The sequence below is a fragment of the Mchenga conophoros genome, linkage group LG22 (assembly GCF_057382185.1).
Source record: "Mchenga conophoros isolate Kocher_MC1m ecotype Shallow Benthic linkage group LG22, M_conophoros_male_GT1.1, whole genome shotgun sequence".
NCBI lineage: Eukaryota > Metazoa > Chordata > Actinopteri > Cichliformes > Cichlidae > Mchenga > Mchenga conophoros.
The window spans coordinates 8,631,934-8,658,233 of record NC_140546.1 but is presented as its reverse complement, the minus strand read 5'-3'; the positions used below and the strand labels follow the sequence as shown (position 1 = coordinate 8,658,233).

General features: G+C 42.6%; 1 protein-coding gene and 1 long non-coding RNA gene across 2 annotated transcripts in view; one reads left to right on the top strand and one right to left on the bottom strand.

Annotated features, from left to right (window-relative positions):
- Positions 1–718: 718 nt before the first annotated feature.
- LOC146548743 (uncharacterized) lies at positions 719–7,726 on the top strand. Its single transcript, XR_014890482.1, has 2 exons — positions 719–7,457; positions 7,551–7,726. It is a non-coding gene; the product is annotated as an uncharacterized LOC146548743 (long non-coding RNA).
- An 11,956-nt stretch (positions 7,727–19,682) lies between these two features.
- The window catches only part of erf (Ets2 repressor factor), a 47,234-nt gene continuing 40,616 nt past the window's right edge, over positions 19,683–26,300 (bottom strand). Inside the window, exons 4-5 of the mRNA XM_085261989.1 lie at positions 24,901–25,805; positions 19,683–24,669 (exon numbers count right to left, since the gene is read on the bottom strand). Coding sequence (XP_085118115.1) covers positions 24,043–24,669; positions 24,901–25,805 — 1,532 coding nt within the window. The 3' untranslated portion in view covers positions 19,683–24,042. The remainder of the gene's footprint in view (positions 24,670–24,900; positions 25,806–26,300) is intronic.

Sequence of the window (26,300 nt, the reverse complement as noted above, 5' to 3'; positions counted from 1 at the left end):
TGGTGCTCCACAGGGGTGTGTACTGAGCCCTCTCCTGTACTCACTCTACACCTACGACTGCACAGCCACTAACAGCTCCAACATCATTGTGAAGTTTGCGGACGACACTACAGTGGTGGGTCTTATCACCAACGGTAATGAGACGGCTTACAGGGAGGAGGTCAGCGCCCTGACCCACTGGTGTCAAGACAACCATCTCACCCTCAACGTCGCAAAGACAAAGGAGTTGATAGTGGACTTCCGGAGGTGCAGAGAAGTACACACCCCCATCACCATCAACGGCGCTGCTGCGGAGAGAGTGAGCAGCTTCCGGTTCCTTGGAGTACATCTGGCTGAGGATCTTACGTGGTCAGTACACACAAACAAAACAGTGAAGAAGGCGCAGCAGCGCCTCTTCTTTCTCAGGAGACTGAAAAGATTCGGCATGAGCCCCCGCATCCTCAGGACCTTCTATCACTGTGCCATTGAGAGCATCCTCACTGGATGCATCACCACCTGGTATGGCAACAGCACCGCCTACAACTGCAAAGCTCTCCAGCGAGTAGTGCGGTGCTCTGAACGGATAATTGGAGGTGAGCTTCCCTCCCTCCAAGACATCTACAGGAAGCGCTGCCTGAGGAAAGCGGGGAGGATCATCAAGGACTCCAGTCACCCCAGCCATAAACTGTTCAGACTGCTTCCATCAGGAAGGAGGTTCTGCAGCATCCGGTCCCGTACCAGCAGACTGAGAGACAGCTTTTTCCATCAGGCCATCAGACTGCTGAACACGTCATAGACACCTCAGCTTCACTACTGGAACTTCAACATTATGCACTCCACACTGTATATAAATGTATATAAATGCCACTTGTTTTGCACATATTCAACTCTGTATATTTTATATATTTTATTATTATTATTATTTTTTTTTTATTTTATTTTTTTATTTTACTATTTAATTTGTAAAAATGTGTATACACACACACACACACACACACACACACACACACACACACACGTAGGAAAATATTTAGTATACACATCCAGAAATGCATACACTATTATATATTGTACATATATTTATTAGTTTCAGGTTGGCCATTCTTGTATTTTGCTCGTTTGTGTTGTTGTGTTTGCACATCTCTGTTGCTTGTGGGGCTCGCACACAAGAATTTCACTTGCATGTGCTGTGCCAGTGTGCCTGCACATGTGATGTGACAATAAAAGTGATTTGATTTGATTTGATTTGATGATCATTTCCATATTTGAAGATCACCTCTTCCCTAAAAAAAAGAAATCTACTGCCAAGGTTCTTCTCGTGGTGCGTTAGAGCCGAGGATGATGAAGACGCAGAAGCTAAAGCAATTTCTGAAACACGTTTAGAAGAATTTAAAAGTAATATATTTCCAATACTGGAGAAAAAAATCATCATCTGGCATTAGTGTCAGCGCACTCATTCACTGTAAAAAATCAAACTTGCTTACAGTCATTTCTTTCACAATTCAACAATAAAAGCTGAGTTGCCCCATAAACTCAAATACATTAAGGGTTTCAACTAATCCTTTAACGTTTTGGAGCAAAAGTTGGTCTCACATGAACTTTATTGCTGGCAAAATGAATGAATTCAAGTTTTACATGAGTTGAAGCTGTTGGCGCCTTTCTGTGCCTGAGCACGCATGCGCATGTCATATTTTTGGATACTACGGGGTCTACGATGCACTTTTGCAAGGACTGAAAGCCACCTGGCCGTCTGCCTTAATGCGAACACGAGGCTTTTTACGCCAGGAGCTGGATGCAGCTAAGGTGTTCATCTCAACTTTCTGAAGGCAAGTACTGTTTCTTTTAATGTGGATTTATATGTGTTTACTACCTCATTTAAGATCCCCCTAGACTGTTTTACTCAATCGTGCTGCTTGAATGCCCTCGTGAGCAACTTTAATGTTTTCCATCATGAAATAGTGCTTTAAAGTTTTCGTATAAAAATCGCCATGTCACAAAATAATGTAAATCCGACAAGCATCCCTTCCAAACAGGCGCGCTCATGTCTGACAAGCCTCCACGACACCCCCTACGTGTATTTCATGTAGGGGGTGTTCGCCATACCACCGAACGAAAGAAACCCGACAAAATAAGCTAGCTCGCTCATGGCAAACCCCCCACCGCTTTTTAAAATAAATAAATAATTTCGGGGGCCCCCGCTGCCATGTTGTTTAATTTGTTCAAATCATATTTAGCCAAAAAAATGTGGTTTAGTTTCTGTGTGAACGGGGTGGTGGAGTCCTCCACCGAGAACACTCAAGTTAACTTTATCGAGTGGGGGAAAAAAAGTTAGCTTGTTTATATTATGCTAACATAGCTGTGTCGCTAGCGGTCACGTAGCACATCATTATATACCAGCTAGCCCAACTTCAGTAACCCTACAAACGTCACTGCTGTTTAGTTTCCTGTCTTCATTTATGCTGGAAGTGATAACAGCTGTAGGGTTTAATTTGTTTCCAAAACCCCGCAGTCAGGACATGCTATATTGTATTTAGATAGAAGCTAGCGAGCTAACTCCCTGCTAACTTCTAACTCCGTTAAATGTCATAAATTTCGTTTTCATGGGTGCCTGGATGTTAAACTCAATTGTTACACCTGGTAGAACAGAACGCTGATCATTTTATTAAAGATGAAAGACTTTAGACAGTTTTTCAACTCTCAGTAATGCAATAGTGATCGTTTGACATGTGAACCTGCAGCGGAGTTTAGGTCCAGACACGGCTAGTGACGTCAGACTGAACAACCGGATTGAACGAGGAGGACCCAGAATCCAGCCCTGTGTGAAGCTGAAGAGGCTGAAAATTACAGGTTATCTGTGGAAGCCTGCATCAAGAAGGTGGTGACACTTGTCATTAAAAATGCCAGTTCACCTTCCTCTACGGAAAAAGTTGATGCCATCACCCAACGGCTGTTCATAAAACTCTGGCCTAGACTTAAAAAGATCAAAGTTGATAATGTGATATGGTTTATAGCTCCTTAATACAGAAATGGAAAGAGCCAGATGTCATACATATTCATGGAATTAGACCATGAATATGCAGATGATGTAATTGTAAAGGTTTTCAAGGAGCATGCCATCACTGTATTGGAAAGTGAACATTTCATCACAAGCTTCTTTCTTCATGCTGTATGGATCGCAGGCAGAAAATACTTGGTTACTGTTGTGTAAGTCCCTAAAAGTAGATTTTGTTTATCTGGACGCAGGATTTTCAGTTTCAATTTATTTAAGTAATTATAATAAAGGTCAATCAAATGGACCAATATGGCAAGGCCATGATGATCCACTTGGTAAAATAAATCCGTTTGGCATCTTTCTTGGCCTTAAGACAACAATTCTGATGGCTAAAGATCCAAACGGGACACAAGAAAAAAACAAAAACAAAACACGTGTTGTCTGACAACAGTATCAAAGATTTGCATATACATAAAAAAAACCTGAAAGATCTGGACCGGGCCATTTACAAAGAGCTACGTCAGAAAACATTCTGTAAAGAAAAACATTTACTGATGTTACTGAACAACGAGGACCCAGTGTTGAGAAAACTGACGGTCGATATCATTAAAAATCACCTGATCGACACTATGCAGAATCCAGCCCTGTGTGATGCTGAAGAGGCTGAAAATTACAGGTTATCTGTGGAAGCCTGTATCAAGAAGGTGGTGACACGTGTCAATAAAAATGCCAGTTCACCTTCCTCTACTGAAAAAGTTGATGCCATCACCCAACGGCTGTTCATAAAACTCTGGCCTAGACTTAAAAAGATCAAAGTTGATAATGTGATGTTCATCGGTGATTGTCAGGGTCCCTGAGCAGTTATGAATTATATTATTATTATTGTTATTGTATGTATATTTGGTGTTGCTGTCCTTCTCCCTGTTTGCGTGTGTGTGTGTGTGTGTGTATATGTGTTTCAGTGGGTGCCTTCAGGCCTGGTGGGTGTGGCCCTGCTGATGGTCTGGCCACACCCGAAGCCACACACACTTGCTGCTGGTCAGGCCTCGTCGGGGGAGCTACTTGGGAGAGTCTTGGAGCTCCCACCGACGCGGGATCATTTCGTGAGTCTCCACGTTAGTCAACAAAAACATTGCACAGGCGTTTTACTCTGATTACACAAACTTCATGTAGGAGTAGGTCACAGATAAGAGGTACTAATTTGTAATTTGACCTCTGACCTCACAGAGATCAAATGTGACAGGATATTTGTACTGTAATTTTCAGACCATAAGGCGCACTCAAAATCCTTTAATTTTCTCAAAAACTGACAGTGCGCCTTATAATCCGGTGCGCCTTATGTATGAAGTTTAGGTCCAGACACGGCTAGTGACGTCAGACTGAACAACTGGATTGGTGTTAGAATTTACCATGTCAGCCAATCAAAAAAATGATATGGCAACATGCGGCACTTGGTTGTTTAGGGAGAAGGTGCAGTTTTAGGAGTGACACCCGCGACGGAAAGCGGTGAGCAAAAGAAAGAGAGCGCAAGTTTTCATATGTGAGACATTAGTGATGTTTAGCGTTTTTGGAGGCTAGAGTTAGTGTGTAGTGTAGTTATTGTTTTGTATTGTGTCAGTTATACTGCTGAATGTCACATTTGCTCCAAAAAAGCCATCAAAAGCAGATTCTAGTGTAAACGCTGTTCCCACAGGGAAAACAGGACTGATACACCTCCTGTTGTCAGACCTGCAGGGTTTAGGCCTGTGCTGTTCTCTTCTGTCTTATACTGAACACAAACTTTCTTTTTTTTTTTTTTGGACCGGCACAAATAATTTGTGTGCCTTCTTATTTGCTGCAGAACACCTGATTGTTCTGTAAATAGATTTAGATGGTTATATAAAAAATGCCTGAGGCCTTGGCTGCATTTTTAGGTAAATAGTACCATATAACTTTGTTTGCAAAACTTGTGCATGAACCTGAAGTTCCCAAATTGATATAAAAATTTATTTTTTTTTAGCAACAACACTAAATGCGTTTTTAAAACAAAATGTTAGGTTTCAAGTTTAGGAGAAAAGTTGCTTCAACTAAGTTATCCATCAGAACCTAAAAATCTAAATGCAGTGGGTTGCCTTGAGTTTAAGTTTTCGCAACAATTTTTTATTTTTGTATTTATTAATTTTACAGTGTTGATGCTGTGCTCACACGGGCTACAAAGAAATCGCACTACAAACCTTCTAAAAAAACCTCCACAGGTATCTTTGAAGAAACACCTGTTGTCTGACGACACAATCAAAGATCTGCACATCAATGGAAAAAAATCTCGAAAGGGCCACCTAAACATAATATATAATGTTCTGACTGAGAGACGTTTTGAAAAAATTTAAACGTACAGCTCTGCTATCACTTCCAACATAAATGAAGACAGAAAACTAAACAGCAGTGACTTTTTTTTTTTTTTTAAGGGTTACTGAGGTTGGACTAGCTGGTACATAATGATGTACTACGAGATCACTAGCGATACAGCTATGTTAGCATAACATAAACACAGTGAAGCTGGAGGATGAAAGCTAACCTTTTTCCATTCGATAAAATTTATGTGAGGGTTCCCAAAGGTTAGGGACGAATTCAATCGCATGGCAGGATGCTGTTGCAGATTAAACAGCGCCTCTTCACAGCTCTGTGGGCACAAAATAGAAGTACTACAAGGACATAGGGAAAAGGGACAAAGAGGGGAGGGATATAAAATATTCCAAATGTTTCTTGAATTGTTAGCACAGTGTATATGTGTATGTATCTATCCATCGATTCACTTACGCCAGGGGTGGGCAAATCCAGGCCCCGAGGGCCGGTGTCCTGCAGGTTTTAGATCTCGCCTTGGGTCAACACACCTGAATCGCATGATTAGTTCGTTACCAGGCCTCTGGAGAACTTCAGGACATTTTCAGGAGCTAATTTAGCCATTTATATCAGCTGTGTTGGTTCAAGGACACATCTAAAACCTGCAGGGACACCGGCCCTCGAGGCCTGGAGTTGCCCACCCCTAACTTCCGCTTTTCCTTTTCAGGGTCGCAGGGGGTGCTGGAGCCTATGGCAGCTATTTCAGGGCGAGAGGCAGGGTACGCCCTGGACAGGTCGCTAGTCTGTCACAGGGCTAAACATTCGTACTCACATTCACTCATACCTATGGGCAATTTAGATTTTTCCAAAAACAATGGGCAATTAAGATTTTTCACGTGCCTCCAAAGACGCAAAGGTGTCGCCATCTGACATGATTCAGCAGCGCCTCTTCACGGCTCTGTGGTCACAAGTTGAGCAAAAGCCTCTCAAAATCACACACAGGGGGATTAAAAAACTTGAAAAGGTGATTTTTAAAGACATCAAAGCGGCTGGACATTAGCCCTGATCTCGTGATCATTGCGCTAGCCGTAGGTCAGCCGTACCTAGAGGTGATCATTTCCATATTTGAAGATCACCACTTCCGTAAAAACCTGCTGGCAAGGTTCTTCTCGTGGTGCGTTAGAGCCGAGGATGACGAGGACAAAGAAACTAAAGCCATGTCTGAAACACGTTTAGAAGAATTTAAAAGTAATATATTTCCAATAGTGGAGAAAAAAATCATCATCTGGTATTACTGTCAGCAATTATGATGATGATGAAGAAGAACATGTGAGCGCACTCATTGATGCTGTGCTCACACGTGTTGAAAATAATTCGCACTACAGACCTTCTAAAAAACTCCACAGGTACCTGTTAAAACACGTGTTGTAATTATAATAAAGGTCAATCAAATGGACCAATATGGCAAGACAACAATTCTTATGGCTAAAGATCCAAACGGGACACACAAAAAAACACATGTTGTCTGACAACAGGATCAAAGATTTGCATATACATAAAAAAAACCTGAAAGATCTCGACCGGGCCATTTACCAAGAGCTACGTCAGAAAACATTCTGTAAAGAAAAACATTTACTGATGTTACTGAACAACGAGGACCCAGTGTTGAGAAAACTGACGGTCGATATCATTAAAAATCACCTGATCGACACTATGCAGAATCCAGCCCTGTGTGATGCTGAAGAGGCTGAAAATTACAGGTTATCTGTGGAAGCCTGTATCAAGAAGGTGGTGACACGTGTCAATAAAAATGCCAGTTCACCTTCCTCTACTGAAAAAGTTGATGCCATCACCCAACGGCTGTTCATAAAACTCTGGCCTAGACTTAAAAAGATCAAAGTTGATAATGTGATGTTCATCGGTGATTGTCAGGGTCCCTGAGCAGTTATGAATTATATTATTATTGTTATTGTATGTATATTTGGTGTTGCTGTCCTCCCTGTTTGCGTGTGTGTATATGTGTTTCAGTGGGCGCCTTCAGGCCTGGTGGGTGTGGCCCTGCTGATGGTCTGGCCACACCCGAAGCCACACACCTGCTGCTGGTCAGGCCTCGTCGGGGGAGCTACTTGGGAGAGTCTTGGAGCTCCCACCGACGCGGGATCATTGCGTGAGTCTCCACGTTAGTCATCCATTTGAACTAAGTTAGTGTATGTATGCCCGCGGTTATGTGTCCTGACGGCTGCGTCTATTGTGTCCCCAGGAGAAGTGTGGAGCGCCAGACAGCAGCCAGCACGAGGAGTGCTGAGACACGGGAGCGGCGAGCACTGAGACACGGACTGGTCACGGAGAGACACGACACGGGAGTCAGGGGAAACCACGGGGATTTATTGTTGTTATTTCCACACACTGTAAATAAACGTACTGCTTGTACATAGAGCACCGCGCCTGGGTCCTCCTTCCCCACAACCCCCACGGTTTGCCATGCCAAACCGTGACAGTGATATGCAGAGGTGTGGACTCGAGTCACATGACTTGGACTCGAGTCAGACTCGAGTCATTAATTTTATGACTTTAGACTTGACTTGAAAAAATGTTCTAAGACTTGTGACTTGACTTGGACTTTTACACCAATGACTTGGGACTTGAATTGGACTTGAACCGGTTTACTTGAAAAGACTTGATATTTTACCCCAAATATAAAATCTAACATGCATATTATATAGAGATTGAAAATGTGACGTCATTCACGGGTAGAACCGCAAGGGATTCTGGGAACTCGTGGCAAGCGGTACTAGCGCACGCAGGCTTTCAATTAAAATCAGTTATACAGCAATAAAAAGAAACACAAAAATGTCAAGAAGCCGTTGTATTATTAACTGCAATAGCCGGTCGCATGACAGCCACGGGAAGCCGACGGGTAAAGAGATCGGTTGTTATCGGATTACGTTGTTGAAGAGAAATTGTTCAAGCCATGTTTCCGAAGTAACAAAGACGTGACGGATGGCCTGGATTGCAGCCATTCAAAGATCAAATATAACATCCCAGAACACTCCAGCTCACAGGTTAGTCTGCTCCAAGCATTTACACGAAGGTCAGTGTTTTTTAGTAGTTAATACGTCATTTTCATAACATAATTGGTGATATAGGTTACAAGCAAGTCTGTCGCTGAACAGAAATTGTCGCGCTATGCTCCTTTATTTATTGTGCATAAATAGTGAATTGTCCTGACACAATATTGCGTTTCGCTTCTGTTATTATGGTACATTGACAAAAACATATACTTTTATTCACAGGATAAAACAGGTTTTTTGTATCACTAATTGCCCAGTATGATTACAGCATACAGTATTATTGTCACTGCTACATTTCTGTGATGCTACCAGAAATTATTTCCACTACTAATTAACTACCGTTGAGCTCAAAGGTCCTATTAATAAACGGTTAAGGAATGTGTATTTATGACGACGATTTGTGAGACTGGTAAACTTATGATACGTACGATGGTCTTTCGTTCTACACGGTGCAGTTCAAGGTCCTGCACCCATCCGTCGGTAAACTGTACCTGGGCTTGTTGCAGTGACCTGAAGTTACTAAACTTCATGAGTGTATGCACTCACTCCAAGAAGCGTATAATTATAAATATGCATATAAATATGCTAAGATGAGATAGCTGACTTCATCTAACTAGCAAATGTTGTCCAGGCTACGTTGGTGATACAGTTTTTTTTTAATGTGTATATTTTTGTCATGCGATTTTAAAGCTGGTCCTACAACCGCATCCAAGAATAACATGCAGCTTATCTCAGAACTGTCGGTGAAAATTATTCTTGGAGCTAGGTTTAATTGAGCTGCATTTTATAGAGGTGCAATTTCACAATTTGTGTATATTTTCTAAGTTCACTATTTTGTCATGTGTTGAGAAAAACACAGATTTTAAAATTACATGGTCTAATATTTACATTTAGCATAACTGCAACATTATTTTTTCGTTGTTTTTTTTTTTAAAGACTCGAAAGGACTTGAAATTCAAAGTTTCAGACTTGTGACTTGACTCGGACTTTTACACCAGTGACTTGAGACTCGACTCTGACTTGCCTGACATTACTTGAGACTTGACTTGAGACTTGAGGATAAAGACTTGAGACTTACTTGAGACTTGCAAAACAATGACTTGGTCCCACCTCTGGTGATATGGTTTACAGCTCTTTAATACAGAAATGGAACAGAAATTATTCACTGTCTACTTTAGCAGAAGGTTTTTAGCTGAAGATAGTTTAACCAGCTGTTTTGCCAACACCTTCATTTTTATCATTTAGCATCATTTTAGAATATAATACATTACTGTAGATCAGGGGTCCCCAATCCCAGTCCGTGAGGGCCGGTGTCCCTGCAGGTTTCAGATCTCACCCTGGGTCAACACACCTGAATCACATGATTAGTTTGTTACCAGGCCTCTGGAGAACTTCAAGACGTGTTGAGAAGGTAATTTATCCATTTAAATCAGCTGTGGTGGATCAAGGACACATCTAAAACCTGCAGGAAACCAGCCCTCGCGGACTGGGATTGGGGACCCCTGCTGTAGCTCAAACAGCATATGAAGCATTTAAATTCAGACCAACCTTATAACCGTATAACACCGATGGGGAACAATGTGTTCTGCAGAATACTCTTGATACTTTAAGAGCAATTTGCCAATAATACAGATTCATGTGTAGTAAGGTGGTTTCATTGCTACTTTTATTAAAGGAGTGCTTCTAAAAATTGAGGTGGTCATCTCCGCTTGCATTTCTGTAAAAGCCACAGCATGCCACCTTGGATGAGAATATGCATTCTTAACATTTTGCTGTCACAGTTTAGCTGTTTTCATTTCCACTGACACATCAGCTCCTAAGACCACAATACTACTACCAAAGTACTACAAGGATCCGGAAAAAAGGACAGAGGGGGGATATAAAATATACCAAATGTTTCTTGAATTGTTAGCACAAGTGTATATGTTTATGTATCTAGTCGAGTTTATATGCAGTAGTGCTCACTTGTTTTCTTTCATTTTATTACTTAACTGTATTTCATGTAAGTCATTGATATTAAATATTGATTTTACAGAGGGGTGGTAAGAGTTTGGTTTGAGATTTTCCTGTTAATATTTGGATATTTTTCTTGCATTAACAATTTTTTGATTAGAAAAGCAGAATAAAATGTGCAAATTAGCTTCATTTATAGTTTGTTATACTCCTTCCCTCTAATACAAATATTTCATTTCTAACTCTGAGTGTAAGTGCATAATTTAATAATAAGTGTTTCTGCTCACAAATGTCCACGAGCACAGACATGCACGCAAAAACTGCGTGACTCCTCGCTGGCTGTAACTCACCGCGCGTGTTCACCTGGAACGTCCTCTAAGAAGACGTGTGACCATTCTGATAGCCGTCTGTGTCTGCAGGTGAATGAGTGAAGCTACATAAACAGTTAAATTAGCATAGCTTACCAGCCGTAAACCCGACAACAACACAGTGGGTGAGGGTCGGAGGGGGGGTCGCTTGGCATTCTAACTTTAAAGGAAGGATTTTAACAGTATTTGCTGTGGGTTAAAGCAGTGGACCAGCAGGCTACATGTTTGAATCCAAACAAGTTTCATTCAATCCCAACAACTGAGGATCGCCATTGTATAGCGGTCGCTAGGGTAACGTCACGTCGCCGTCATATCGGATGTGGGCGGGGCTTAGCGCTAGAATCCCTTTGATCCTTTCATGTCTTGTGTGACATCACCTTGGTAAAAGTCTATAAATAGAACCATTTGCACAGGGTTAGTCACAAGGTAAGTTTAGTAAGAGGGAGTAAGAGGCATTAATGTCTGAGACACAAACTCAGCAACTTACACAAAATTCAGAATCAAGTCCAGATTGTAAAAAAGTTATATCATTTGAAAATATGAATTCTGCCATTGAAACAACCGATGCGATTCAAAGCTGCGCCACTGAAGACGACTCTGAATGTAGTGTCGTCCCTGGCGTAAACATTTTACGGAGCGACGAGGGGAAATCGAAGCACTGTGTGTGCTGCCCTCAGTCATGCAACCAGCAACAGAATCCGGGGGATCCAGAGTCAGTTGATCTCCAGGAACCTCCGGTGTCAGAAGAGCAGCTGCTCGTTAAAGAGCTAATAAATGCTGTTATTACACGTGCCTCCAAAGAGGCAAAGGTGTCGCCATCGGAAATGATTCAGCAGCGCCTCTTCACAGCTCTGTGGGCACAAGTTGAGCAAAAGCCTCTCAAAATCACACACAGGGGGATTAAAAAACTTGAAAAGGTGATTTTTAAAGACATAACAAAGCGGCTGGACATTAGCCCTGATCTCGTGATCATTGCGCTAGCCGTAGGTCAGCCGTACCTAGAGGTGATCATTTCCATATTTGAAGATCACCTCTTCCGTAAAAACCTGCTGGCAAGGTTCTTCTCGTGGTGCGTTAGAGCCGAGGATGACGAGGACGAACAAACTAAAGCCATGTCTGAAACACGTTTAGAAGAATTTAGAAGTAATATATTTCGGATACTGGAGAAAAAATCATCATCTGGCATTAGTGTCAGCGATTATGATGATGATGAAGAAGAATGTGTGAGCGCACTCATTGATGCTGTGCTCACACGAGCTGCAAATAAATCGCACTACAGACCTTCTAAAAAACTCCACAGGTATCTGTTAAAACACGTGTTGTCTGACAACAGGATCAAAGATCTGCATATACATGAAAAAAAACTGAAAGATCTGGACAGGGCCATTTACCAAGAGCTACGTCAGAAAACATTCTGTAAAGAAAAACATTTACTGATGTTACTGAACGACGAGGACCCAGTGTTGAGAAAACTGACGGTCGATATCATTAAAAATCACCTGATCGACACTATGCAGAATCCAGCCCTGTGTGATGCTGAAGAGGCTGAAAATTACAGGTTATCTGTAGAAGCCTGTATCAAGAAGGTGGTGACACGTGTCAATAAAAATGCCAGTTCACCTTCCTCTACTGAAAAAGTTGATGCCATCACCCAACGGCTGTTCATAAAACTCTGGCCTAGACTTAAAAAAATCAAAGTTGATAATGTGATGTTCATCGGTGATATGGTTTACAGCTCTTTAATACACAAATGGAAAGAGCCAGATGTCATACTGACATTCATGGAATTAGACCATGAATATGCAGATGATATAATTGTAAAGCTTTTCAAGGAGCATGCCATCACTGTATTGGAAAGTGAACATTTCATGACAAGCTTCTTTCTCTGTGCGGGTCATGCTGTATGGATCGCAGGCAGAAAATACTTGGTTACTGTTATGTAAGACCCTAAAAGTAGATTCTGTTCATCTGGACGTAGCATTTTCAGTTTCAATTTATTTAACATCTAATCGAGTCATTTTAAAAACCCTTGACCGGTCGAGGCAGATGGCCGTTCCTCACTGAGCCTGGTTCTGCCGGAGTTTTCTCCCTGTTAAAAGGAAGTTTTTACTCCCCACCGTCGCCTAGTGCTTGCTCAGAGGGAATTGTCAAATTATTGGGGTTTTGTTTTGTGCCATCTAATACACAACTTATCGTATTGGGCACTCTAAATGTATTTTTAATCAATAAAAAGATCCAAAAAAGATTATATTGTGAATTATGCGTGTTTTCATTATCACACAAATGTATACATTTTCAGCTTAGACTGAACGTGTTTGTTTGTCATTCCTTTCAAATCAAAGATTTTAGTAGCAATTATTGTATTAAAACATTGCACAGGCGTTTTACTCTGATTACACAAACCTTATGTAGGAGTAGGTCACAGATAAGAGGTACTAATTTGTAAATTTGACCTCTGACCTCACAGAGATCAAATGTGACAGGATATTTGTGCTGTAATTTTCAGACTGTAAGGATTATTTGTATGTAAACTATAATTTCATATTAAGAATCCACATCAACACATTCTCACTCTCAAAGTGTAAAATGTTACACTATAGGTGACAAATCGTCAGTATGTTACGCTTTTGGCCACCCAACATGTCCCTGTGTTACTTGTTCGGAAAAATGAGGAAACATGAGAACCATTTCGAATCAATCTACACGTGTATGTTTATTTTACTGTAATTGCTTTGGAAAACACTATCTAACACGATTAGGTTATGATACGGGTTAGGATTAAGGTTAGGGTTATGGCTGGAATACAGCTGGAACGTGTATTACACCGGGAGCGTCATTCTATTGGATGTCATCCACAATCCGGCGCGTATCAAATAGATGCGGAAGGTTACCTTTCACGTGTCTATGGGACACCTCGGAGCGCGACTAATGGTCGGTATGTTACACGTTGGGAATGAGAACGGGCTGTCCACATATATTGGTATGTCATCTACTAAATTTTGCCAATACAAACAATGGCAGTAATGAATTAATTCATCAATATAATAATTAATATATATAAATATAAAAACACATTTACAAAAAAAAATTATTCACTGTCTACTTTAGCAGAAGGTTTCTAGCTGAAGATAGTTTAACCAGCTGTTTTGCCAACACCTTCATTTTTATCATTTAGCATCATTTTAGAATATAATACATTACTGTAGATCAGGGGTCCCCAATCCCAGTCCGCGAGGGCCGGTGTCCCTGCAGGTTTCAGATCTCACCCTGGGTCAACACACCTGAATCACATGATTAGTTTGTTACCAGGCCTCTGGAGAACTTCAAGACGTGTTGAGAAGGTAATTTATCCATTTAAATCAGCTGTGGTGGATCAAGGACACATCTAAAACCTGCAGGAAACCAGCCCTCGCGGACTGGGATTGGGGACCCCTGCTGTAGCTCAAACAGCATATGAAGCATTTAAATTCAGACCAACCTTATAACCGTATAACACCGATGGGGAACAATGTGTTCTGCAGAATACTCTTGATACTTTAAGAGCAATTTGCCAATAATACAGATTCATGTGTAGTAAGGTGGTTTCATTGCTACTTTTATTAAAGGAGTGCTTCTAAAAATTGAGGTTGGCTGGTCGCCTCTGTTTCTGTAAAAGTCACAGCATGCCACCTTGGGTAAGAATATGTATTCTTAACATAAACATATACAAGCATGAATCTAAATGAAGCTTATGCGCAAGTTCAATAAGGAAGAGCTGTAATCAGTCATCCGCCTGCTTTCCTGGGTGTTCGAGATGCTTGTCTTCATCGCTTCCACTTTCCCACGCTTGCAAACTCAATCATTATCTACTCCAGTCTTTTTCTTGCCCACCGTCTGTGAGCCAATCAGCCGCTATTCTGTCTACTGTAAATCTCACTGCTTTTCTATCATTCCCCCCTTCATCTTCATTACCACCATCTAGACTCTGGGGTTCCTAATTCCTATCATTGTTGGTCTCCAGCCTGCTATGATGGGTCAACTGAGTTTAATCATCAAACAGCATAATAATAGTCAAATTGTTTATCTCAATACATCATGTTCATTACTTCCAAATGGAACCCTGTGAAAAGCTGTTTTCTTATCTGCTGTTTCTGAGTTCAGATACTAAGTTTAACTCTCGTGGATACCTTGTGATAAATGTTTTCACCGAGCAGGCTTAGTTTGTTTCTGAATTTGCTGTCACAGTTTAGTTGTTTTCATTTCCACTGACACATCGGCTCCTAAGATCATAATACTACTACCAAAGTACTACAAGGATCCGGAAAAAAAGGACAAAGGGAACAGAGGGATATAAAATATAGGAAATGTTTCTTGAATTGTTAGCACAAGTGTATATGTGTACTTATCTAGTCAGGTTTATATGCAATAGTGCTCACTTATTTTCTCATCATTTTATTAACTGTATTTTTCATGTAAGTCATTGATATTAAATATTGATTTTTACAGAGGGGTGGTAAGAGTAAGAGTTTGGTTTCAGTTTTTTCTGTTAATATTTGGATATTTTTCTTGCATTAACAATTTTTTTGATGAGAAAAGCAGAATAAAATGTGCAAATTAGCTTCATTTATAGTTTGGTATACTCCTTTCCTCTAATACAAAGATTTAATTTCTAACTCTGAGTGTAAGTGCATAATTTAATAACAAGTGTTTCTGCTCACATGCGTCTCACCCTGTTTTAAATGCAGGAGGTCCAGAAGCTTCACTGTGGCCTGCTGGTGAAAGCGAATGCCGTCCCAGCAGGAGGCCAGCTACAATGCATGATAATTAGCCTTCTGTTGTGATCTGGTTTCTGTCTTGGACTCCCTGGACTGTGACCTCTGACCTCAGACTACAATCGCTCTCAGCTGGAGGCCAAACAGCCTGTCAGTCTGCCTCCTTCCAGTACTGCCCGTCCCCCCGACGGGAGCAGCAGCCGAAGAGCACACCGAAGAGCACTGCAGGGGAGACGGACTGAAACAAATGATGGAATGATTAACAGAAACAAGAAGAAAGAAAACTGATTCTGATATAAAGTAAGACGTGATGCGAGTGCCTGCTGACAGAGCTGTGGTGCTGCAGTAACTGATGGGTGACACAGCTGCTGCTTAAATTACAGAAAGTCAGTGAGAAATATAACTGAGGGTCCTTTTTATGGAAATAGTGGTGAAATTTCATAGTTAGCACAGAGGCTCAGACTCCTCTGTTCACAATACCCACAGCACTGTAGCAGAGGAGCATCACAACTGTGACTGTGGGGTTTTCTCTCAAAGCTGCAAACATGTTTGAGAAAAAAAACTTTATGTTCATATTGCCATTGTTTCCTTTAAATTTTAATATTTTACTGTCTAAAAAATAATTTTTAATATTATTCAGTGTTTACTTTAGTCAAAGCCAGTCTAGATGTTGTTTCCGGTCTTTATCTTAACTAAGCAAAGCCAACAGGCTGTTGTCCACCTAAAGGCAAATCTCACTGTGCTAACCCACCGACCAACATCTGGGAAGCAGATGATAAACAAAAGAAAAAAACCATCTGAATTGCTGTAAATTACACAGTTCAGGGAAACACAAAATTACAAAGCCTGTAAACTAAAGACATTTTTTTATTCCAGTTCCTTCCACAGTGGGACTTTCCCTGAGTGCCAGTTTCCAAAATGATCAGCCCAGCCTTAAATGCATGTTTATGTTTGTATGTAAACAATCTTCAGGGAAACATTTAATTATAAAGTCATTCAGGTTTCACCTTCATCCCGTCCAGTTCTGCTGGGAACTCAGCAAACCAGGAGGGTTTTCTGGAAAATCAAAGCTGCAGTTCTGACTTCAGACAGCAGGGGGAGCCAAAGTTTTACTAAAGAAACCAGGAGTGAAACACTGGGAGAGGCAGTTTTTAATGGTTGGAAAGTGGTAGCTACACAAACAGGTGAGAGAAAACAGCTCTTTAGGCTATATGTTTCTTTTAGTGACTGTATACTTAAACATAATGATGCTTTATTTGAGTCAAAATGTGAGTCATGGTGGAAAACCTTTGGGTTAAAGCCCAGAAAAGTGGAAACTAAACATTTCACGTCACTTTAATATACCTGGTTTTTAGATCTACTTCATATTTATATTTTGTCTTACAATCAATTACAAAAAAGTAATAAAACTACATTTTTTCTTACTGGATGCTTTTTCATACACCGTTCTTCTTTATCAAATTGGAAACTGTCAAACTAGGGTTGATCATCTTTTAGTAATTTAAGTCTCTTTTTTCAAAAGTCAGGAAGTACTAGTCTTTGACTCTTTAGTGTCAGGTCTGAGTTTTTTAGCCTCAATTACGGTAAATCCAATATTTATGGTTTTATAGGTAAAAAGTTTTTTCAAGGGACTCGAATAATATCATTTTCTAACTTTGCACTGGACAAAGAAATGTTCAGCCTTAGCTTTGGCATTGTATTCAAAAACTGCGCTGTTATCAACATCTTTCTGTTTGAATCTCAAGAACTAAAGCCTGAAAGTGATCTGAAAGTAAGAAAGTGAATTCTGACCTTTTACTTGAACCCACACTGCTGCCGCAGAGCAAAGTGCATCCAAAATTTGTGAGGTGGCACAAACGTTACTGATTCAAATCATGAGAAGGCACAGCAGAAAGATAAGCCCACACCGGGCTATGAGAGAGATTTGCCAGTCGGGTGAGTAATTAGAACTTCCATGTCGGCAGGAGTGAAAACATGAGGTGGGCGGATCACCGAGGTGTCATTTGGGACACGATTAGCATCATAATTATTAAAACTCTCAGGGCAGTCATGACTAATGCTGGCCATGTGCACTGCTGCTGCACTCATACTGAAATTTAATGGAAAAAAACATAAATGAAAAGCAATAAACAGGATGTTTGACTCATTCCTGTCATTTCACCAGAATCCTAATTTAACATCTTGTCTTTGTTTTAAAGACCTTTCTGCACCTGAACTCACAAAAACACTGGTTTTAATCAGTGTTGCAGGCCTACAGCGAACAGAAGCGGGAATGTTTATCCATGGATGGCTTTCTTTCATAAAATGTGCAGAGACTTAGACGAGTACAAAGCACTTAACTTGCTGTTGACATCGGTTGAGTCACGAAGCGTTCAGAGGCTGCAGGTTGCTGAAAACAAAACGATCTGACTCAGTAATAGTTTGGCACACGTCAGCAAGTGAGTAAAAGCTGGCAAGCGGCTTCAAATTCTCCTCTTTTAACAGCCAATCAGGATGTCGCTAATGATTATATTTGTTATCTGTTCATTAATTATCTAGAAAATGTTAAAAGACCTGACTGTGAAGACGAATCAGACATTTTCTGTTATTCCAGCCGCTACATGTTCAAGTTTAACATCTGTTCAGAACAGCAGAGAAACATTTGCAGACCAGCTTTGAGCCCAGCAGAAACCTCCAGGGATGAAAAACAAAGCCCACGTGAAGCGCCTGACTGCAGTTCCTTTAATGGCCACCTGAGGCTTGTTACAAAAGTGAGTCAATCCAGGTAAACAGCAGAAGTAAACATGCTTACAGCTGACACAAGGGGAGGACTTGTTCTCTTTGAATAGTTTCTACCTCTGTAACATTTGCGCAGTTAGATTTTTTTAACTAGACCATTAGCAGCGAAATAACTAAGTGAAGCCTCTACTAAATTGGGATGCTGAAGCCTTTCGGACCATTTTAAATGGATTATTAGGGCCGGTGTCCTGCAGGTTTTAGACGTGTTCTTGATCCAACAGAGCTGATTTAAAAGGCTAAATTACTTCCTCAGCATGTCTTAAAATTCCTGGTAATGAACTAATCATTTGATTCAGGTGTGTTGACCCAGGGTGAGATCTAAAATCTGCAGGACTCCAGCCCTTGAGGCCTGGAGTTCCCCACCCCGGGCCTAAATGATTCCGATAACGCTTGGGAGAAAGTGCTGAGTATGACCCAAAGAACACCACCCCCACAGTCAAGCACAGAGGTGGAAGCATTACGGTTTGGCTTTATGTTTTTGTTAAGAGCACAAAACGACTTCACTGCATTTAGGGGCCATGTACTGTAAAATCTTCAACGAGAACCTCCTTCCCTCAGTACTGAAGATGGGCTGTGTTTGGATCTTCCAGCATGACTGTGACCCAAAGCATACCACCAAGGCAACAAAGGAGTGGCTGAAGAAGCACATTAAGGTCATGGAGTGTCCTAGCCAGTCTCCAGATCTCAATAGCATAGATGATCTTTATAAGGAACTGAATCATAGACATGTGCCCCTGAGAGGTGTTATAAGTTCTGTATCTGCACAATGTAAACTTTATCATCAGATAGTGAGCACGAGGCTTACCATCTAATGATGAAATTGTGGATGACTAGGTGCTAGCCATCTTCGTAGCGACTGTACGCTACAAAGCACAACACCAGACGAATTTATGTGCCACTGCAGCATGTCGGTTTTCTCAACCCTCCCTGAGCCTGGCTGTGCTGAAGGTTCCTTCCTGTTAAAAGGGCGTTCTTCCTTCCCACTGTTGCAAAGTGCTTGCGCAGTTTTTTGTTTTTTTTAACAATATAGTATAAAATGCCTTAGAATCACTGCTTTATCCCAACCTTAAAAAAAGGGGGCGGCAATCATAAAAATTTACACTCTACTACAGTAGCTTTGCATGATTCACAGTTTAAAATGATGCTTATTTGGACAACAGTGCAGCACCTCTGACAAAAGGAAGCACCGTCGGGCCACCTACTTCCTAAGCCTACTCCATGGATTGCCTGCCCCTTACCAAAATAGGGTTTTGGATATACTTTACATGAGCATCTACCACTCTAAATGTGTATTTTTACTGAAAATATTAGATAATGGTACAACAAACCAGGTATCTGGGTATATTTTACTCATCTACAGTCAAAATATCTACAAAAAATGTCAGTAAATTTAAAATTTTCCTGAATTCTAACTCCAGCTAACATCAAAGTCCGTAAACAAACTCCATTGTGTTTTCAAGTGGCAGAAACATGAAATAAAGACAGAAACTGACCTTTTTTTAATGAACCCTGATTATTATTTAATTACAAATGAAGATGAACAGATAGCAGTGAAACAGAAGTACATGTGGATCCTCCATGACATAAAAAAAAAAACAAGTCTCCGTCTGTCCTCTGGAGTGAGCGCTCACCGCTGAGGTGGACATGAGAGGAGAGACAGAGACCCGAGTGAAAACACAGGGGGAAACGTTGCAAATAATAAAATGGTTAAACAGTACAATGCTCTTTTTCTTACAGAGTCCTCCAAAAAAAAAAAAAAAAAAAAGGGAAAATATATATACATATCATCATAAAATGAAAATGACTGTGTCTGACCCCCTCGCTGTAGAGCACGTGGGGGGTTAATGTGACCCCGCTCCTGTCCACGGTAACACGGTTATAAAATCAGCGTAATTAAAAGAAAAATAATAAAAAATAAAGACTGCACTGAAGCCGACTAGTTACGGAAAGAGCGCAAACTCACAGAAAACCAGGAATTAATGGAGAAGAGGCCGGGTCGTGGCGAGAGGATACAATGCAATTTAAAAAAAATTATTAATGTTAATAAGATAATAATTACAAGAGTAACAGTAATACGTCTGAAATAATACAGAAGAAAAATGGTAAGAACAGCACTGATGAGGCTGAGGAGTGAAAATGTGAAGCTGGTGGGAAACTGTTATTCTGTTGTCAGGTAAGGCAGCACAGGTGTAACAGTTCGGGTGTTTTTATTTTCCTCTACCAGACTCGTGTTAACTGCTACATCTGTCCTTGAAGTTCCCTCAGAGTTTACGGTGTAGGTTTTTCCCCATCACTGTGACCTCTCTCTCTGACCAATCAAATTTAAGGAGGAGTGGGATTTAAGAGAGCAACACTGCTCGAGAGCCCTGAAAATGAGGCCACAGGTGTTTCTGGTGCCAAAGGTGGTGTCATTTCCAAATGACACCAGGATGAGGCTGCTTTAAACAAATCAGGGGTGTCCTGGTGCACTGTGACACCTGTGAGAGCAAATCAAGCTCCAGGCAATCCCGCTAGGCTGTACGCAATGAATGGAGAAAGCTGGAGGTGCTCTGTCTTTAGGTAAATGTATGCATGTGAGCAGATATGCAGACTCTACGCTGTCAGGGTCCTTCATCAGAGCTGGTGGGATTTTTGCTCATCAACTTCAAAAGTGTGTCCAAAACACCCCTGTGGACACGTACCACGTGCCTGATGGAGACAGCTGATGATTGGTTTAGGACATGGATTTGAGACTGGAGCTGGTTGGACAAACAGGACTAAAACCTGCACCAAGACTCTCTGCAGACTGGGCTAAAAAGCTGTGTGTGTGTGTGTGTGTGTGTGTGTGTGTGTGTGTGTGTGTGTGTGTGTGTGTGTGTGTGTAAACGGCTTAACCATAGAAACCACACACACACAGACAAGAATGAGCGAGTCAGATTATGGGAAGTCCCTCTCTCTCTCTCTCCACTCTGCCCTGAGGTTTACTGATGCAGTTTCCTCGCTGCGTGTGATTGGCTGCAGTTTCTATGGCAGTGCCAAAAGACTGCGGAGGCGTCTGATGTCAGGTGTGATGTCATGTTTCCCTTTATTGTAGCCACAGTAAAGCCTCGCTAACCATCGTACTGTGTGTTTGTGTAGGCTTCAGATCAGCACAGACACACAAAGCTTCGAATCCTCAGTCAAAGTCCAGTCCTATCACAGCTGTGGCCCTGCTGACCTCATGTGGCGACATGAAGCTGAATACCTGTGCCGTCCAATCAGAAAGCGCCCTGAACACACGAGTCCGTTCCCCGCTCCCTGTTTTGCGACCTTCACCTCTTTTAAGCTGATTTTTAAGTTTGAGGCGGGTGGAGAGCGAGCAAACGGGAGGACAACCCCTCCTAAATTTGCCTTTCTTGCGACAGACTCCGTGTTGTGGTGGTTAAACTCCACCCAGCTGCCACTCCACGGGCATTAAAACAAACACACCAGATAACAGAGTCATAATGAGTTAACCCGGGTCAGGTTAAATCAGCAGGTCTCAAACTGTGGAACATGAAGTGGAACTAAAACGAACAAATTTGATGCCTGAAAGTTTGATAAGGGAAAAAACAACAACAAAAAAACGTGTGAGGTGTGAACTTTTAAGTTCGAGAACCACCGGGTTAAAAGTTCACTCCTTTCTCCAAGTCACACCCTCCGTCCCCTGAATACACAATAACTGCTTCCCCCCCGTTTTTTTGAACAATATAAATATAAAACTCTGATACCAGTGGCCTTTTGTCGCTGCAGCTCAACGGTCAAAGAGAAGGCAAGGGTGAGAAGGCAAAGGCTGAATTATACTGGTAATAATATGCCCATTAGAGTATATACACACACATCTTTACCATTAAAAATAGTAGGATTCTCCTGATTTGTATCAAATGACCATATTGAAATATAATATTTGAATTCAATATATATTTGAATAAAATATATATGTGTAGATTTACTTATTCTGTATCTTTTACAAAAGCAGAAGGCATGGTGGTACTCTGTGTGTGAGATAAAACATTAAGCCGGGGGTAGGTCAATAAAACTCGAGAAAAAAAAAAAAGGCACAATCTACCTGTTGTTCTTTAAAACGGGCACATTTCTGTTTAAAACTCTGAATAAAACGACATAAAAATGAGCTGTTATAGCAACATCTCAGTGAAGGTTTGCCTGAGTTAACCTTGATGCTCGACATTCATTTCATGGTTCCCGTTCTTGTTCGCCCACCCACCCCGCCGTTAGACGAATCGCTGCTTCTCAAATACAAAAACAAAACATCACGTGAACAGATTATATCCAAAACACAGAAAGCCCTCAGATCACTGCAAAAATGCCCTAAAATACTGTCCACGTCCTCAAGAGGCACAAACGTCCTTTGACAGAAGTCCTAAAAACAAATCAGGGGAATGCAGACGAGAGTTTTTAAATCAGACGCCATCAAACCTCCAAAAACCCCTCGGTGATTGTGCGAAGTCACGCAGGGACATAAAAAGCAGAGAAACCCTCTGTATCCTCGAGGTTAGTGCACCAGCTTTGGGTCCACAAACACACACACACACTTGTTTCTGTGGGAGTGTGTGTAATTACAGCCTTGCTAGTGGATGCTTCCTCATTTCCGCAACAACCGAAGAGAAAATTGGAGAGAAATATCCGCCGCTCTCTTCCCAGACCCGGATGCTTTTTGCTGTACAACGTCGAATTCATTTGCAAACAATCTTGTGCGACGGGTCAGGAAAACAGTCCTCTCCTTTTCAGCTTCGTTCATCTCTTGTCTGTACAGCGAACGAGCCGAGGACGAGGAGGCCCCTCAGTCCCGTGGTGTCCCCGCTGATTGCTGAGCTCTTTCTAATCACCTCAAGTCCGTAAGATCCTTCGGAGCGAGGTCGGCTCTTTTTTAGCTCGCAGCTCTCCGTCCTGTAAGGAACTGCAAGGTGACGGGTGCAGACAGAGAGGCACTTCTATAATCTCCATCAGGGCGGTTAAAAGTCTCTTTTTTCTTCCTTTTTTAAAATCAGGAACTGTCTGTTATGGTGAGTACAGGAGAGAGGGGAATTCTACTTTCTTACAACCTGGATCTTTGCACCCTTGTATTTTGTCTCAGAGTTCCAGAAGAAGGACCCATTAATCCCATCAAAGACGTAATCTGGGCACAGATGCGATGTGGGGGGAACCATGGCAGACCTTACTGGCACTGTGAGGGTGTGGAGGGATGGATGAGGCAGTGTGCAAATGGATATTAAAGAGCAGACGCCCTCTCTGCAGAACTCTAATGTTAAAAGAAATAGAAGTGGGCAAAAATCCATGTACAATCTAAGTTTGGTTATCTCTTAGTGTTCGAGTCACAGGAGAGACGGCGTCCACCGCATCTGGTGAGATGCGAGGCGTCTCGCCTTACTGTACATTAGAGGCAACCCAAGCTTTTACATACATCATAATGCCGAGCAGCTACCTGCTGACAGTACTGACCGCCAAAAGACGTGACGATGCGAAAACGGAAACAAAGCCGCCAAATTTTTCTCTCTATTTGAACATGTTGGTGTTTCATATGAAGGAAAATATTTTGTTCTGCAATTTAAGAAGTGTACGAGGAAAAAGAGACCAACGACTCCTCGAATTATTGCACAAAAACACACATTCCTGCATATGATACACACGCATGTTCACATAGAAGCTGAAGAGCTAAATCAAAGCGCATTAAACCTTTAAGCGTTTGTCTCCATTTTAGCATCAAACGAACTCTTGCGTCAAATCAAATCCTGCTACGTTTACTACTGCTGGCGAGGACCGACGAGACTATCCGAGGTCTTGTCTCCAAGTCAGATCCTGTGCACGCGTGGAGCTCAGCAGCCGGAGTTCTCCAGAGACAGCTGCGCTGTGGCCCTCTGCAGCTCCGAGCTCGCTCTGCGCTGGGTGGGAGGCGGCGGCAGCATTAGCCCCAAAATAACCCCCTCTCCTCGTCCTCCTCCGTTCTCCACCTCGCTTCCTCTTCTCTCCGCCTCCTCCTCGCCTTCAGCCCGCACTTTCTTGTCCTCTGCCTCGTCCCTCTCTCCGTCCGCCTCCATCTTCTGGTCTTTGCTCCAGCGGCGCTTGAAGCGAAGTTTCAGCGGGATGCAGCGCGTGCCTCCGGGGCTGATGGGAGCTGCTTGGCTCCCCGGCTCGCTCTTCAGACTGATCAGAGGGAAGGCCAGGCCACCACCCCCACCGATAGGAGGCGTGGCGGGGGTCTTGAAGACCTCATCGTCGGGGTCATCGTCGGGGTTATTGTTCTGAGGAAGAGGAGCAGAGGGGCTGCTGCTGTTTCCGTTAGCCTGGTGATGGTTGTTTAGCTGATGGTGATTGTTGTGGCCAGCTGTCGGTGTGAAGATATCGCCTTCATTGTCCTCATCGTTATGATTCTTTTCATCTTCCTCACTGATGTCGGTCACCTCCACATCTTCTTCTGACTCTATGTCTGAAATGGGCTCCACCTGGAGAGAAAGAATTTCTTAAATATATTTCTGGTGACACATTAAACAGTTTGTTTGAACTAAATGACATAAAGCTGTAATGTGACCCAGCTGAAGAGGATATTTCAGAGATATTTGTAACTTTTGTGGATTTGCCGGGCTGAAATTTCTGGACACAAAGTTGCACCTTCAGTCTTACGAGATGTGATGCAAACTCAGTTTTGGCTCATGCACGTGTGCTTGGAGACTCACCTTGATATTAGGCGGCCCTCTGCTCAGCAGAGAATTGGTCATCTGACTGGACCCTGTAAACGAGGAGGACTGGCTGGAAGAGGAGGAGGAAGAAGCGGCCATTGAGCTTCCCGCTTCCCTCTGCTTGCGTCCGAGCGGAGGTGGCTGCAGCTTGAACTTGAATGGCGATGGATGCTGGTGTCCTTCCTCTCCGCCTCCGGGCTGCTGACTGAGGGAATGAGAGAGCGGCATGGGTGGGCCGTGGAGGTGATGTGCAGCGGCCGGTTTCTCGGGGGTGGGGCGGTGGGGCTGTGGGATGACGATATTGGGGTAGTGGAGGAATGCTCGGGGGCTGAGGTGGTAGTTGTAGACGGACTGGGTATGAGCCTGTAGGTAGTGCTTCATGTCCTCCGGGTTGAAGGAGAAGTGGGAGCCCAACATGGGGGACGACATGGAGGGGGACGGGGTGTAAGAGAGGTGAGGGGTGGGGGTCATAGACAGGGCTGGGGAGAGAGTTGGGGCCAGCAGACCTCCAGAGCCGGGTAGGGGTGAGATGGGGAATGGGGACAGAGGCTCTGGGTGGACTCTGGGAGCAGGTCTGGGGAGCCCAGGATTTGGGGCTCCACCGTAGACCCTGAACAGAGACTCATGAGGCATGCGGGGGGGAAGGAGACTCCTGAAAGCTCTCTCAGGACCCCCAACCCTGTCCTCTGCACCCACAGCCTCCTCCAGCTCAGAGTTGGTGGAGGTGCCGTCGCTGCAGTCGCTCACGGAGCCGCGGGCCATGCGGCGGGCCACGCTGCTGAACATTCCCGGGCTGCGCAGCTCCTCTGTGGATGAGAGGACCTCGGATGGTGTGGAGGGGGGAAAACGGAAGTGGGTGCCTCCGGACGGCACGGGCGGAGCACTCTGGGGGACTCCTCGGCCTGTGAGGAAGCAAAAATCAAACAGATGTCACCAAGTTTTACATATACATCCTTTCGTCTGTGAACTGGATTAAAAATAAGAGCGAATGCCAGAATAAGATCTTAGCAGGTGTGCTACAGAAACAGGCCATGTTCGAGCTTTCATGTAAATAATGTGCTTTAAAAAACCTCTGAATTTCACTGGAAGCTGGTGAATGGATGCACAGGAGTAATATGAAAGCACTGTGGACTATCTGAAGACAGTTTTCCCAATCCTCCCTGGGCCTAAGTTACCTCAGTCTAGCTCGCAAAACACTGGCTGAAACATCGAGCTGACATATTTTAGATTTTTACATTTCTAAAATTTCCACAAACTACCCTCTGAACTAGAGCAGGGCGATATGGCCAAAAATATTTATCACGATATATATTTGAAAATTTGCGATAACGATATAACCGACGATATAATTGATGCGAGACAAAATACAACTCCACAACATTACTAGCGCAAAAAGA